The sequence below is a fragment of the Neoarius graeffei genome, chromosome 5 (genome assembly GCF_027579695.1).
Source record: "Neoarius graeffei isolate fNeoGra1 chromosome 5, fNeoGra1.pri, whole genome shotgun sequence".
Classification (NCBI taxonomy): domain Eukaryota; kingdom Metazoa; phylum Chordata; class Actinopteri; order Siluriformes; family Ariidae; genus Neoarius; species Neoarius graeffei.
Genome location: NC_083573.1, coordinates 78,962,217 through 78,976,210, shown reverse-complemented (window position 1 = coordinate 78,976,210; position 13,994 = coordinate 78,962,217). Strand labels below are relative to the sequence as shown.

The 13,994-nt window shown below is 42.4% G+C and overlaps 1 protein-coding gene across 4 annotated transcripts in view; it reads right to left on the bottom strand.

The window, feature by feature from the left end:
* The window catches only part of slc12a7b (solute carrier family 12 member 7b), a 150,547-nt gene extending 136,982 nt beyond the window's left edge, over positions 1–13,565 (bottom strand). For 2 of the 4 annotated variants that reach the window (XM_060922449.1, XM_060922450.1), the window contains exon 1: positions 13,128–13,565. In XM_060922449.1, the coding sequence (XP_060778432.1) occupies positions 13,128–13,233 (106 nt within the window). In that variant the 5' untranslated portion in view covers positions 13,234–13,565. The remainder of the gene's footprint in view (positions 1–13,127) is intronic. The other 2 variants (XM_060922451.1, XM_060922452.1) reach the window with 1 other exon arrangement.
* Positions 13,566–13,994: the final 429 nt, after the last annotated feature.

Here is a 13,994-nt window from a genome sequence, read left to right as displayed (position 1 = left end):
TGAAACTGCCGTGAATATTTTCCATAAAACGTGTTCGTAAATGACCCGTCACATATTCTGCAGAATGAATATGATCTGTTACCTTCAGGCAGACGTTATGGAGCGAGTAAATGTAAAACCAACAGACTCAAGCTCTCATTCATTCACACTTCTCAACAAGGAAACATGTTGATTCTGACATGTATCTTGATGCACTTGCACTTTACTGTAGCATTTCAGTCTAGCACTTTATTCTTGCATTTTGCACACTGGTGTACAAGTATTAATGCCTGTTTCTACAGTGCACTGAATTACAGGCTTAATGCCAGGCCTTGCTTATTTATTTTCTCATTTAGTTTTTTACATTTTTTCAGGGGTGGCATGGTGGTGTAGTGGTTAGCGTTGTCGCCTCACAGCAAGAAGGTCCGGGTTCGAGCCCCGTGGCCGGTGAGGGCCTTTCTGTGCGGAGTTTGCATGTTCTCCCCGTGTCCGCGTGGGTTTCCTCCGGGTGCTCCGGTTTCCCACACAGTCCAAAGACATGCAGGTTAGGTTAACTGGTGACTCTAAATTGACCGTAGGTGTGAATGTGAGTGTGAATGGTTGTCTGTGTCTATGTGTCAGCCCTGTGATGACCTGGCGACTTGTCCAGGGTGTACCCCGCCTTTCGCCCGTAGTCAGCTGGGATAGGCTCCAGCTTGCCTGCGACCCTGAAGGACAGGATAAAGCGGCTAGAGATAATGAGATGACACATTTTTTCAGGGGGTTGCAATATATATATATTAGTGCTGTCAAAGTTAACACGATAACGCGATCTCAATTTAACGCGATTTTAAAAAATAGTGCCGTTAACGCAAATTCTAATTTGGCCCTGCGAGTCACCCATAGTTTCTGTTGAGGCTTGTCGCGCGCTGCTTCAATAAGAGTACGTGTGAGTGATGGAGAAAGGCATAGACATATAAACATCCTCGCCGCCATATTGGATGTGGCAAAGTGGAGATTCTTCAGCCGTCTCTGGTACAGCGTCTAGACAGTAGCCGAGAATAAAGATGCCTCATTCATGTGCTGCGTTTAACTGTACCAACAGGTTTACCGTCCAAACGAGATCACATGGGATTACCTTTCACAGGTGAGACTGGAAAAATACTTTTCAATACTGTTCCTTCAGTCTTCAGTTTCCCAGCTCATCTCCACCGGGTAGGTGTAGAGTTATAAGCAGTGAGAATTAGAGAATACAGTGCCACACTATGATGAACGTTTTTGAACGTATGATGAATGTTTTTATTTTTGTTATCTCTGTTTTTTTCTTCTTTTATGGCAAATACTTCTCTTCAAAAGAAACTAATGAGTAAAATAAAACCTTTTTTTATTTTCACAGTGATATGTACTTTATTTTTCATCCCTTGGTTTTCTCATCTAATATGGAAGTTATGGATGTCAGTGGCTGTGACAAGACGTGTTATGCTCTGCAATAAAAAAAAACAAACAAAAAAAACATTGGTACAAAGCAAGCCCATTCACTTTTTTATGCTGATAAGAGAATTACAATGGTTTTTCATGTGACAAAAATGTGCGATTAAATTGCGATTAATCGCGAGTTAACTATGACAGTCGCGACATTTATCGCGATTAAATATTTTAATCGCTTGACAGCACTAATATATATATATATATATATATATATATATATATATATATAGTATTCTTTTATTCTTTGTCATACTGTATTATTCTGTGTATTGCTTGTCCTTTGTTTGCCATTTTGTATATTTGTGCAGCTGTTGCAGCACTTTGCCCAAGAAAAATTTCCCCACAGGGACAATAAAGTATATTTGATTTGAAATACTTGAAGTACTTAGAAACACCTTTTTGTAAAACCACTACTTTTCAGTCCTCTTTTTTCAATTGCGCTGCTAAACTCTGAAACCTCATATGCAACTTAGCTACACCTAGGAATTTCCTTCGTCTCAAGTCTTTCAAGGTTATCCTGACTAAATGTGTACAAGGATCAATTATTTAATGTTTTTGATACTGGCAGGCCTTGCTCATGGAGCCTCTGTCGTAATTGTGGTTGCCACTGGCAACAATAGATTTTCCTTGTATTTTTCTTTTGCCCAAGTCTTTCGAGATTTTTAACCTTTTAGTAGCCTTGCATGGGACTCTAGCCCTGTGTCCGAAATTGCTCCCTACTCACTATATAGGACACTACATAGTGAGGACACCATTTTGTAGTGCTGTCCAAAACCTTAGTGAGAATTATTACACCCTATATAGTGCATTCAAAGTATCCCACAATGTTAGGGGTCGTGGAGGTGTGGTGAGATAAGGATCCACAAGAACACAGACAGTAATCAAAAAAATAGAGAGATTTAATCCAGGGAAAAGGGCGTGGCACAAGGGTAAACAAATGGGACAAAAACAAATGGCAAAAATAATCCAGATAACAAGAGACAGAAAACTAGACAAAAACACAAAACAGGCAAGAACAAAAAAGTGCGAGGACAAAAAAACAAAAACAAGAAAAAATAAACCCTAGAGCAAAAAACCATGAACTAGAAATAAACCCTTAGTGCAAAAACCATAAAATAGAAAAATGAGCTTGAGCAATCAACCATGAAACATACAGAGGCACAGAAACAGCCAGAAGCAAAGCAAGACGTTCTGGCAAAGTTCCTGTCTGAGAACGGCGTTTTTATAACAGAAGAGAAAACCAGGAAGTGAATGCAGGCATGAAGGAATTCCCGTTCCGGATTCAGATTGGCACTGGCGTGAAAGATTCGTAATCTCCGGAGTGGATGTCCGGAGCGGAGCATGGCACCACAATACAACACGAAAAGTAGTGTACAACGATGGTCACTAACCAAAGCAATATATCCCATCATGCATTGCGGTCGCGCTGAAAGAAATCAAATTAAAAGTCTCAAATTTGATTTACCGTAATAAAAGGCAGCGGCAAAGAAGAAAGTATTCAGCCTTGATTTTAAAAAAACTGAAAGATGCAGGTACTTTGTATTTATTAATGTGGGAAATACGCTCAGTATAATATGGATTTATCACAAAAACACATTCATGTATTTATTATTTTGAAAACCCACCAGCCGACCGAGCTGGCACATTTTAATTGTGCGACAGTAATGATGTAAAAACCAGTGCGACGGACTAGTGTCCGAAAGCATTTTTTCATTTTACCAATGAGCTCACTATATAGTCCTCTATATAGTATAGTGAGTAGGAAGTAGTCCTGTTTGCGCCTACCCTTTTGGACCTTCCTCTTTTGTTTTTGTTTTGTGGTTTTGTTGCATTTGCATGTCTTGTAAATTTGTAGTTTTGTTGTTTGGAGGTCAGTAATGCTGTAAAAAAAAAGTACATAATCCCACTATATTTAAAAAAAGCGAATTAAACATAAGTGCTGGATAAAAACCCATCCATTTTATGTAAATATAGATACAAATTTCATTGTCCGGTGGTCAAGTGTTTATGAGATACGTTGCCTTACTTACGATCGGGTTCCCTGGGGTGGTATACGTATGTACGGATGTCATTCAGTCGCAAAAGCCATCAAAAATCAGGTCAATGCATTACCATATGTGACGAGTCATGGAATCCACAGACACATGTCGGCCGAAACGAATCCTAATTAATTAATTAATTAATTAATTAATTAATTAATGCTTCTTTTGCGATTTTCTCGGATTCATTTCGGCCGACACGTCACATATTCTCTTAAGTATGGAGCTTTGCTCCGCTATAATGATCCTAGACTGGAAATACTGAGTGTGAAACACACTCTGGATAATACACCACCCCATAACACAGCATCATGCACAACTACGTGTTTTAGTGCAGTCAATCCACCTACTGGAATGTTTCTGGGAGATGGGAGGAAGCCCACATAGACCCGGGGAGAACACAGAAAAGTCTGGGCAGATAGGAGCCCAAGCTCAGGATCAAACAAAGGACCCTGGTGCTGCGAGACAGCAATGCTACCCACTTCAACTTTTCTGTTATGTTACACATTTTTCTTTTCCCTCAAATGTCATTTCACAAAATGCCACACCAATCTTAAATGACTGCCACATTTCCATAGGTATCATGTGATAAAACTGCATATTGGTTGAAAAATTTGTCACAGGGCATGAATGTCGATGATTCATCAGAAAATTCCCAGAATGAGGAACATGACACTAGTTATGTTGTGTGCAACACACTTTGTTTGAACACCACTTTGTGCTCTACTACTCTGATTAAAAAAATATATATATGTTGTAGTGGTTATCACTACCGCCTCACAGCTAGAAGGTTCTGGGTTCGAGCCCAGCAGCCAGTGAGGGCCTTTCTGTGTGGAGTTTGCATGTTCTCCCCGTGTCCGCGTGGGTTTCCTCCGGGTGCTCCGGTTTCCCCCACAGTCCAAAGACATGCAGGTTAGGTTAACTGGTGGCTCTAAATTGACCGTAGGTGTGAATGTGAGTGTGAATGGTTGTTTGTCTCTCTGTATCAGCCCTGTGATGACCTGGCGACTTGTCCAGGGTGTACTCTGCCTTTCGCCCGTAGGTGGGGTTTACATTAGACCGTATCAGCGGATCATCAGATTAACGTTTTTAAAACGATAAGTGTGCACACAGCAACGCCAATACACGATTCACGTGCACATAGCAACGCCAATACACGGATACGCTCGGCTCCGCAGGCATCCTGCGCTCCAAATCACTCCGCCCTGAACAGCGAGTGCCCTCTGGAGGGTGCGCACTCCGGCCCTGCGCAGCTCACAGAGCGCGCGAGTGAAGTGCACGAGCAGTGATTTGGGACTGAGCCGCTGTGTGTGTGATCTCAGTGCATGTCGGGCATGCGCGTCACTTACCACTTGCAAGTGGAAGGATGGCAAGCCTAAAGACAATCATAACTACACAATGGGCAGTATTTGCATCAGTATTTGCAGTATTTTCATACTTTTATACTCTTTAATGAAAGGTGATACAAGGCGGAAGTCCGCGCCGTTTTTCAGCAGTCGTGTCACATGACCAACGCCAGCGAATCAGGAAGGTGGATGTCACAGTGACGTTGTCCAGTGACGACGCCAGCTAGAGTTCAGCACAGCGTATCCGCGTATTCTCAATGTTTACACAGCACCGGACCAGACACGATTTGGATTGAATACGTGGACCCTGGCGGATTCCCGTTTCCCGGCGTTTCCAGGCGTTTTAATGTAAACGGACAGTGCATCCGCGAAGAAAACGACACAGATACGGTCTAATGTAAACTTGGCCGTAGTCAGCTGGGATAGGCTCCAGCTTGCCTACGACCCTGCACAGGATAAACGGTTATAGATAATGGATGGATATATATATAAGTGCAATATACTATTTATCAGAACTGTGTTTTGGGTTTCCATTTGTCGGTTACAAAATATGAATAAAAGCCAAATAAGTCAAACTAACAAGAAAATATGCTAAAAAATATTTATCAAGGTTTGGTATGTACGAGTTGGCTAAAGTTATCATCTTGACTTAAAAACATGAGATGATAAGATGTGATGGACACAGACTTCTGGAATAAACAGTGATTCAAGCAAAAGTATCTTTTAGCTTCTCCATGATCTATTTGTTTGGTTGCCAAACTTTTGATCATCTTGCTGTGCCAAAATATCTCCAGAATATCTGCATGACGGACTTCCATTCATCTTTACTGACTTTCTTGAGAAAAAAAAAAAAAATTGGAAAATTTGTAATATAAACTCGAGGCAGGGGCGACACGGTGGTGTAGTGGTTAGCGCTGTCGCTTCACAGCAAGAAGGTCCGGGTTCGAGCCCCGTGGCCGGCGAGGGCCTTTCTGTGTGGAGTTTGCATGTTCTCCCCGTGTCCGCGTGGGTTTCCTCCGGGTGCTCCGGTTTCCCCCACAGTCCAAAGACATGCAGGTTAGGTTAACTGGTGACTCTAAATTGACCGTAGGTGTGAATGTGAGTGTGAATGGTTGTCTGTGTCTATGTGTCAGCCCTGTGATGACCTGGCGACTTGTCCAGGGTGTACCCCGCCTTTCGCCCGTAGTCAGCTGGGATAGGCTCCAGCTTGCCCGTGACCCTGTAGAACAGGATAAAGCGGCTAGAGATAATGAGATGAGAATGAGAAAATCGAGGCAAATCGTGCTAGAACAGTTCACATGTGATAAATTGTGCAGTTTGTCGAAGTAAACAGAAGCAGAAATGTGAGGGTCTGTGCTGTGAGTCACCTGCCAATAATGTCAAGACCTGTATCAAGTCAAGTCAACTTTATTGTCAAATATGCGATACATGCTCGACATACAGCACAGATGAAATTTCAGTCCTCTCTGACCCACGGTGCAAACAGGCAATGCAATAAATAAAAACAGAATAACTGAAATAAACAGTATAAACACTCTAGATAAGAAATAGACAGACTAAACACTGATACATACAACACATATACATATCCTTAGCCTGCTAAAGATAATACGGGGTTATAAAAACACACAGGACAGGTTCGACAGGAACAAGTGCTTAGAAACCCTCACACCCTTGAACACTTTTGGATAAGTCACGAGGAAAGCACAATAGACTGATGAGGGATATTTGGTCAATCAGAACAAAGGGAAATCTGAGTGCATGCAAATACTGAGCCGTAAACTGAATACCAGAAAAGAGCAAGAAACACGCAAACCAGCAACAGTTACCAACCAGGAAAAAGCCAGTGGTTGTGGGGGTTGACCATTTAGAAAACTTGACACCAGGGGAGAAAAGGTGAAAAACAGGAAGCATATGGCAGTGTAAAAGACTGGCTCAACGCAGAGCTGAAGAGAACTGATGATCTTTGGGATAAACGGCATAAAAGTCTAACAGCACCAGTGTGAAGCCTAATCGTGTGATAACTGTCCGTTCTATCAGAACATTATTACAGTACAGTTAAACTCACTGTTTGGTTTATTTTTCTCTTTCTTTTATTCTTCAGAGGGAGATCATGTCCGCACTAATCCATGTTTTCAAAAGAGGGCTTTTTTTGTCCACATTGAACACAGATGTCAGGAAAATACGTATAATAATCAAGCACAGATTGCAACGATATCTGAACCGGGATGTTTATGCCATTTTGCAGTTTTGTACGGTTTTATATGACACACCCAGCAAATGGCAAGTGGCAAAAAAGACTCTTTGTACAGTCAATAACAGCACTGAGCACACACTTGGACAATATAGAGAAGTACTTCATTTTGCACACCTAAGCAACAACCGAAAACAGCCCAAGACAGCCGAAATGAAGACCACAACAGCTCATAAAAACATAAAAGAAGACAAAAATAGGCCCAAAAGAGCCCGAAGCAGAGTCAAAAGTGCATCAAACAGCAACAAAACACCACCAAAAACATTAAAGCTGGACTGCCTTTCAGATTTTTCAAGTGTAGGTCATAAAAAAATTTTCCCCGACAGATAATTATTTTTGTTTAGTGGACTGAAAGCTACTAAATTCGAATCACAGACTTCCAATTTTATTAGTTTTTTTAAATAGAACAATTAATGAATTTAGCACCATGTGGCCCTAAATTCTCCGCTATTTTTTCCTGCTTCACCATGACCCAATTCAAGATACTACATCATGCATCACATAGTGGGCTTTCCCCGTTCGCGCAAGGCATTGTGAGATACAAATTTGAAACAGGAGAGAAAAATGGCAAACGTGAGTGTGCGAATGAAACATGAAAAACGGAAAGTGAGAAGAAAAGACGTTATGTTGCGAAGGAAAGGAAACGCAGGACCAAAATAATAAATCTCGGCGGTCAGCGAGCACCTCGGTGTGATCAGCTGTTCATTTAGCGGCAGAATGATGGAACTGTCAGTGCACGGTCAAAGTAAACCTGCGCATGCGCACACGGACTTCCTCTGTCTGCTTGACTGCACAAAGCGAGCGATTTCATGCACGTTATTTGCTTCGGAATCCCCTCAAATTAAATAACTTCCCAGCCACAGAATGGTCTGGGTTTTTTTTTAAGATATTGCAGAAATAAACATATATCACCTCATCTCATTATCTCCAGCCGCTTTATCCTGTTCTACAGGGTCGCAGGCAAGCTGGAGCCTATCCCAGCTGACTACGGGCGAAAGGCGGGGTACACCCTGGACAAGTCGCCAGGTCATCACAGGGCTGACACATAGACACAGACAACCATTCACACTCACATTCACACCTACGCTCAATTTAGAGTCACCAGTTAACCTAAAGGCCCGGTCACACAGCACTCCGCGTCTATATCACGTACAAAAAGATACAAAAATCTGGTGGACGTGGTCGTAAGTGGTAATTTTTGGTCAATTTTGGCTTTGCCGTGCTTTGTACGGGGTATGGCCGTCGGCGGCTGTTTCACTGCCATAGCACTGCCAAATCACGGGTAACCGCGGCTCAGCGTCGTTGGAAGAGCGGCTTGCTGCGCATATAAAAGCGGTAGGATATGTTGAGCCTGTATCAGTTGGTTCTGTTGGTGCTGGAGCATTAAGATGAGGACATCACAGCGTTGAGGGTTCATGTTCACCCCTTGACATCTAGACTGCAAGTGCCGAGGTCTCAGAAAATTACGGTATTTACATGCCGCAAATCAGAAGTGATGCAGAAGTGATTAGACAGTGATCAATCGAATTTAGAACTTGTTTGAGACGTCGTTTAACGGGCTTAGACAGTGCTATGTACGCGGAAAAATCCATTTCTCAGTGATAAGCCGCTAAACACACGCTATATCCCGTGATACCAACGCGTAACACCCGTCCGATGACCGTGCTCTGCCCGTGATAGACCGCCAAACTTTCGCGTCTTACCACGTCTCCCCAAGTTTTAATAACGGCCGGGACACTGATTATCACGTGTTTTTCACCTGTGTTGCACGTCTTTACCACGTGTGCCGGCCGTGGTTGTCCGCGGTCTAAAGTTTTGAGCAGTCCAAAACTTTTTGCCGCGTCCGACGCCGTTCCGATTTTCCCCTGCATCCTGTCACGTCTGTATATCGACTGTAACACGTCTTAACTTCGACATCAACACGAACAATATCGTCTGCTTCACGGGAGAGCACTTTTTGACGGGTTTTGGCCGTGATAAAGCCGTAAAGCGCTGTGTGACCGGGCCTTAACCTGCATGTCTTTGGACTGTGGGGGAAACCGGAGCACCCGGAGGAAACCCACGCGGACACGGGGAGAACATGCAAACTCCACACAGAAAGGCCCTCACCAGCCACGGGGCTCGAACCCGGACCTTCTTGCTGTAAGGCGACAGCGCTAACCACTACACCACTGTGCCGCCCTAACATATATCACAATGACCAATTTTCAGATGGAACTAAATATCACGGATTTTATGAAATCGAAAGTCTGTCTCGCTTTCACAAAGCAAAATTTTCACTGGCACCCTGACAGTTTATTTGCTCTGTCTCTCTTGAGGAAACCTTCAAGCTTTGTGTAGTTTTCTATAATCAATTCTATTATCACAAGCTTCTCACCTCTTATCTGTATGTTTTCCAGCAGACCAACTCCTGGTCATTTTTCTTTCCCACAGACAACATGATCTGTACAAAATGTACTCAACTTTAACGCTCACGTCAAACCCTGCTCTATAGAGCTGTTGCAATATGACAAGTGGTCCTCATTATCTCATCTTACACAAACGTGCGTTCTGAGGCATGTGATCCTGTTTCTTGTATTCACACCCAGACAAAAGGACAAATAAAGGAACAGTTCGTGCACAAATGCTCGTGGGGATCACTTACCCAGTGTTAATAGGAATAACCAAAAGAGATAATCTGACATTGAATCTTAAAGCGAGACGGTCTGTCGATTGCATAAAATCGGTGAAATTTAGTTCCCTCTGAAATTTGGTCATTGTGATATATTTTTATTTCTGTAATATCTCACAAAAAAAATCAGGCCATTCTGTGGCTGGGAAATTATTTAATTTGAGAGAATTCCCCAGCAAATAATGTGCATGAAATTGCTCGCTTCATGCAGTCAAGCAAACAGAGGAAGTCCGTGTGCACATGTGCACGTTTACCTTCTACTTCTTCTTCTTCTTTTGGGTTTTACGGCATGCAGCATCCACAGTGTTGCATTACGTGCGCTGACAGTTCCATCATTCTGTCGCTAAACGAACAGCTGATCACACCGAGGTGCTCGCCGACCACCAATATTTTTTAGTTTGGTCTTGCGTTTCCTTTCCTTCGCAACATAACGTCTTTTCTTCTCACTTTCCGTTACTGTAGTCGGTCTTTCACGTTTCATTCGCACACTCACGTCCTCCATTTTTCTCTCCTGTTTCAAATTTGTATCCCACAATGCCTTGCGTGAACAGGGAAAGCCCACCATGTCATGCATGATGTAGTATCTTGAATCGGGTCATGGTGAAGCAGGAAAAATTAGCGGAGAATATAGGGCCACGCGGCTCTAAATTCATTAATTGTTCTATTTCAAAAACAACTACTAAAACGGGAAGTCTGTGATTTAAATTCAGTAGCTTTCGGTCCATTAAACAAAAATAATTAGGTGGCAGGGAAAATCCTTTTTACGACCTACACTTGAAAGATCTGAAATGAAGTCAACCTTTAATCAAGATCTCACAAGTTAAGGTTCTATCTGACAAGTCAGTCATTTATTGATATGAAGCAAAATAGTTTTCTATCTTCAATAAGGCCTAAAACCAGCACAACTTATTTTTAAACACTTTTATTTAATATTGTGTAAAACCACTCCCAGATATTCAGTGAAATATAAATAATGCATTTAAGGAACAGTCCACTGTACTTCCATAATGAAATATGCTCTTATCTGAATTGAGACGAGCTGCTCCGTACCTCTCCGAGCTTTGCGCGACCTCCCAGTCAGTCAGACGCAGTCAGACGCGCTGTCACTCCTGTTAGCAATGTAGCTAGGCTCAGCATGGCCAACGGTATTTTTTGGGGCTGTAGTTAGATGTGACCAAACTCTTCCGCGTTTTTCCTGTTTACATAGGTTTATATGACCAGTGATATGAAACAAGTTCAGTTACACAAATTGAAACGTAGCGATTTTCTATGCTATGGAAAGTCCGCACTATAATGACAGGCATACTAACACCTTCTGCGCGCTTCAGCAGCGCATTGATATCTGAGCTCCGTATCAATGCGCTGTTGAAGCGCGCAGAAGGTGTTAGTACGCCTGTCATTATAGTGCGGACTTTCCATAGCATAGAAAATCGCTACGTTTCAATTTGTGTAACTGAACTTGTTTCATATCACTGCTCATATAAACCTATGTAAACAGGAAAAACGCGGAAGAGTTTGGTCGCATCTAACTACAGCCCCCAAAAATACCATTGGCCATGCTGAGCCTAGCTACATTGCTAACAGGAGTGACAGCGCATCTGACTGCGTCTGACTGACTGGGAGGTCGCGCAAAGCTCGGAGAGGTACGGAGCAGCTCGTCTCAATTCAGATAAGAGCATATTTCATGATGGAAGTACGGTGGACTATTCCTTTAAACATCATGGACAAATCTTTGCCAAAAGGTCAGAACAGTATACTTCCAAAGTACTGTGATACTGATCTATTAAAAGGCTTTTAAAAAGCCGTCAAGGCATAGGTGTAAGCGTAGCAAGTTCATCAAGGTCTTTGAATTGTATTTTGCCTCCTTTGCAGGGTCTTCGGATAAAATCATTTGCCGATGAATAAACATGGCTTAAATCGAATAAATAAAACAGAGATTTGGCTTCAGGTCTTCAGTTGGTTGCCAATAACCTCTGTGTAATAGACAGAATAAAGAAACAAGGTTGAACAGGCCACTTGTGAATGCCAGCTCTGAAACCATTATTGCAAAAAAATAAAAGAAAATAATCATAAAAATGTCACCTATTGTCAAAACATGTTATTTGACTCTTTGGTGTTGGGTAATCTCTTTTTATGGATTGACTCTCAAAAAAAAACAAAAAAAACAAAATAAAAAGTCATAAAGAGATCTTTCTGTTGGCCACACTCAATTACAACTAAAGCTCCCACCAAAACCCTGAGATAAGATTCTGGACTACAAGCTTGATCAGAGTTTACACTTAATTTCAGGTTCTTCTTTGGGTGGAGCTCAGAAATAATTTGACACAGATGGCTATCATTCTGCTGCAGTACACAATCAGAGAGAAAGAGGCGTATCTTCTTGATTTCTCTGAAGCCTTTTGTGAAAATACAGTTGACATCAAGAAGAAGTTCAGCTTTGGATACTTTGATACACTTCATAGATGAGCAGCTGAGCATGAGATTGAACTGGTGGACGCAAAAAAAAAAAAAAACAGTTCAACTCCATTGCTAAGATGACTGATAGGTGGACTGTCAACTCGCATTAAAGGCAACCAACAGATAGCAAGCTACAAGGCCGATCAATAGAACTGGCCAGTGTCTGAATTCACTCACTGGAGGGGTGGGGAAGAAAAACAGGCATTGCACAATGCAGGACCCTGCCAGTCATTTAACCTTACATAACCCTCGACAAGACTTCAGCTTCTCCACTGAGTCTATAAAAGCGTAACTGCACACCATGTTACAATTAACAGGAACAGACTGGAACAATGAAAAACTGTTTGCAGGACTGGCTCAAAAGAGTCTGTTAGGAGTTGGAACGCTGCTAAACAGATGAAACCAATGACCTTTCGTGCAATCCGTATGCTCTCAGCGAGCACTGACTCAACATATAGACGATAACACTGCAACAGCAATGTAGCACTGGAACAGGCTGTACTAGTAAATATTAAAGTAGCAACTCCATTTGCAAGAAAGCATGTACTCCAAATAATAGGTGATGCCTTCCAAACGTGTTAATACTACTTTGGAAAAACACAAAAAGCGATTACAATATTGCTGACCACCACACCACGAGAACATACAGTGGAAGACAGATAATGCATGCATGCACAAAGTATGAGCATAAACGGATAAACACGCAAGGAGCGACCCTTCAGATATGCTCTGCTCGCAAGAGTGTGAAAGAGATCGAAAAAAAAAGAAGTTCTTGAGCGCATGCTCTATTTGTCACCACTTTCAAGACTGACAGCAGGAAGTTATCACAGATACTATCCCACAAGAAGATCAGCGTGGCTGCAAGAAGACTGGGTTTTCTAGAAAATTCCACAGACTGTGCGTAAAGGGCTCACCTGCAGCGTCTTCATCTTCCTCTCTCAGGACGTTGTCATCCGTGCTCTCTTCCTGAACTGAATTCTTGTCATCATCCACGGGGACCACCGTGAAGTTTGTGGGCATTTTTACAGCATGTGCTTCTCAGCGAGCACGGCTCCTACTCCTTATCTCTCTCTCTCTGTCTGTCTGTCTGTCTCTCTCTCTCTCTTATTGTCGTTTTTCTTCCTCAGGAAGCAACTCCTTGTTCCGTGCAATGGCTTATCTGAGCCAAGTTCTCTGTTTCACTCGGAGTGCTTGGATACCGGTGGCCCATGTGACCAGCCTTCTGACAAATATGGAGCAGCCACGCCCAACTGTCCACGCACACATGCACCCACATGCACAGCCTGAAGTCTGTCTTTTGTCTACAGCAGCAGGAATCTCCAAAGGCAGACGGAACCAGAACGGGCGAGAGCTGAAAGGATGTATTGATTAAGCTAAGCGCTCCAGCCTCTTCCTGTATCTCTAAAAAAGGGTGAAGGGGCATGTCACGAAGAGGGCTTGTTCTTGTTCAATGAGTAACGCAGAGACTATTTGCACAATGTGTCATACTTCCTTATAAGAGAAGTTCAATGAAATTCAGACGAGAAATTTCAACTGCAGAATTACACATAAATACAAATAAATATTCATCCAAACGTTTCTTAATGCAGTCTAGGGAAGGGAATAAACATGAATATGAATTTCTTATCAACATGGACCTCAGCTCCAGTGCTGAACTGTTCTGGGAAAGCAATCGTACGGAGCTAAAATTATCTTCGGCTACGTGATGAATAGCTTACTCTATTTGCCAGCATTATTTAGTATCTTATCATAATGTCACTCCACATACAGAACTCGTCTGT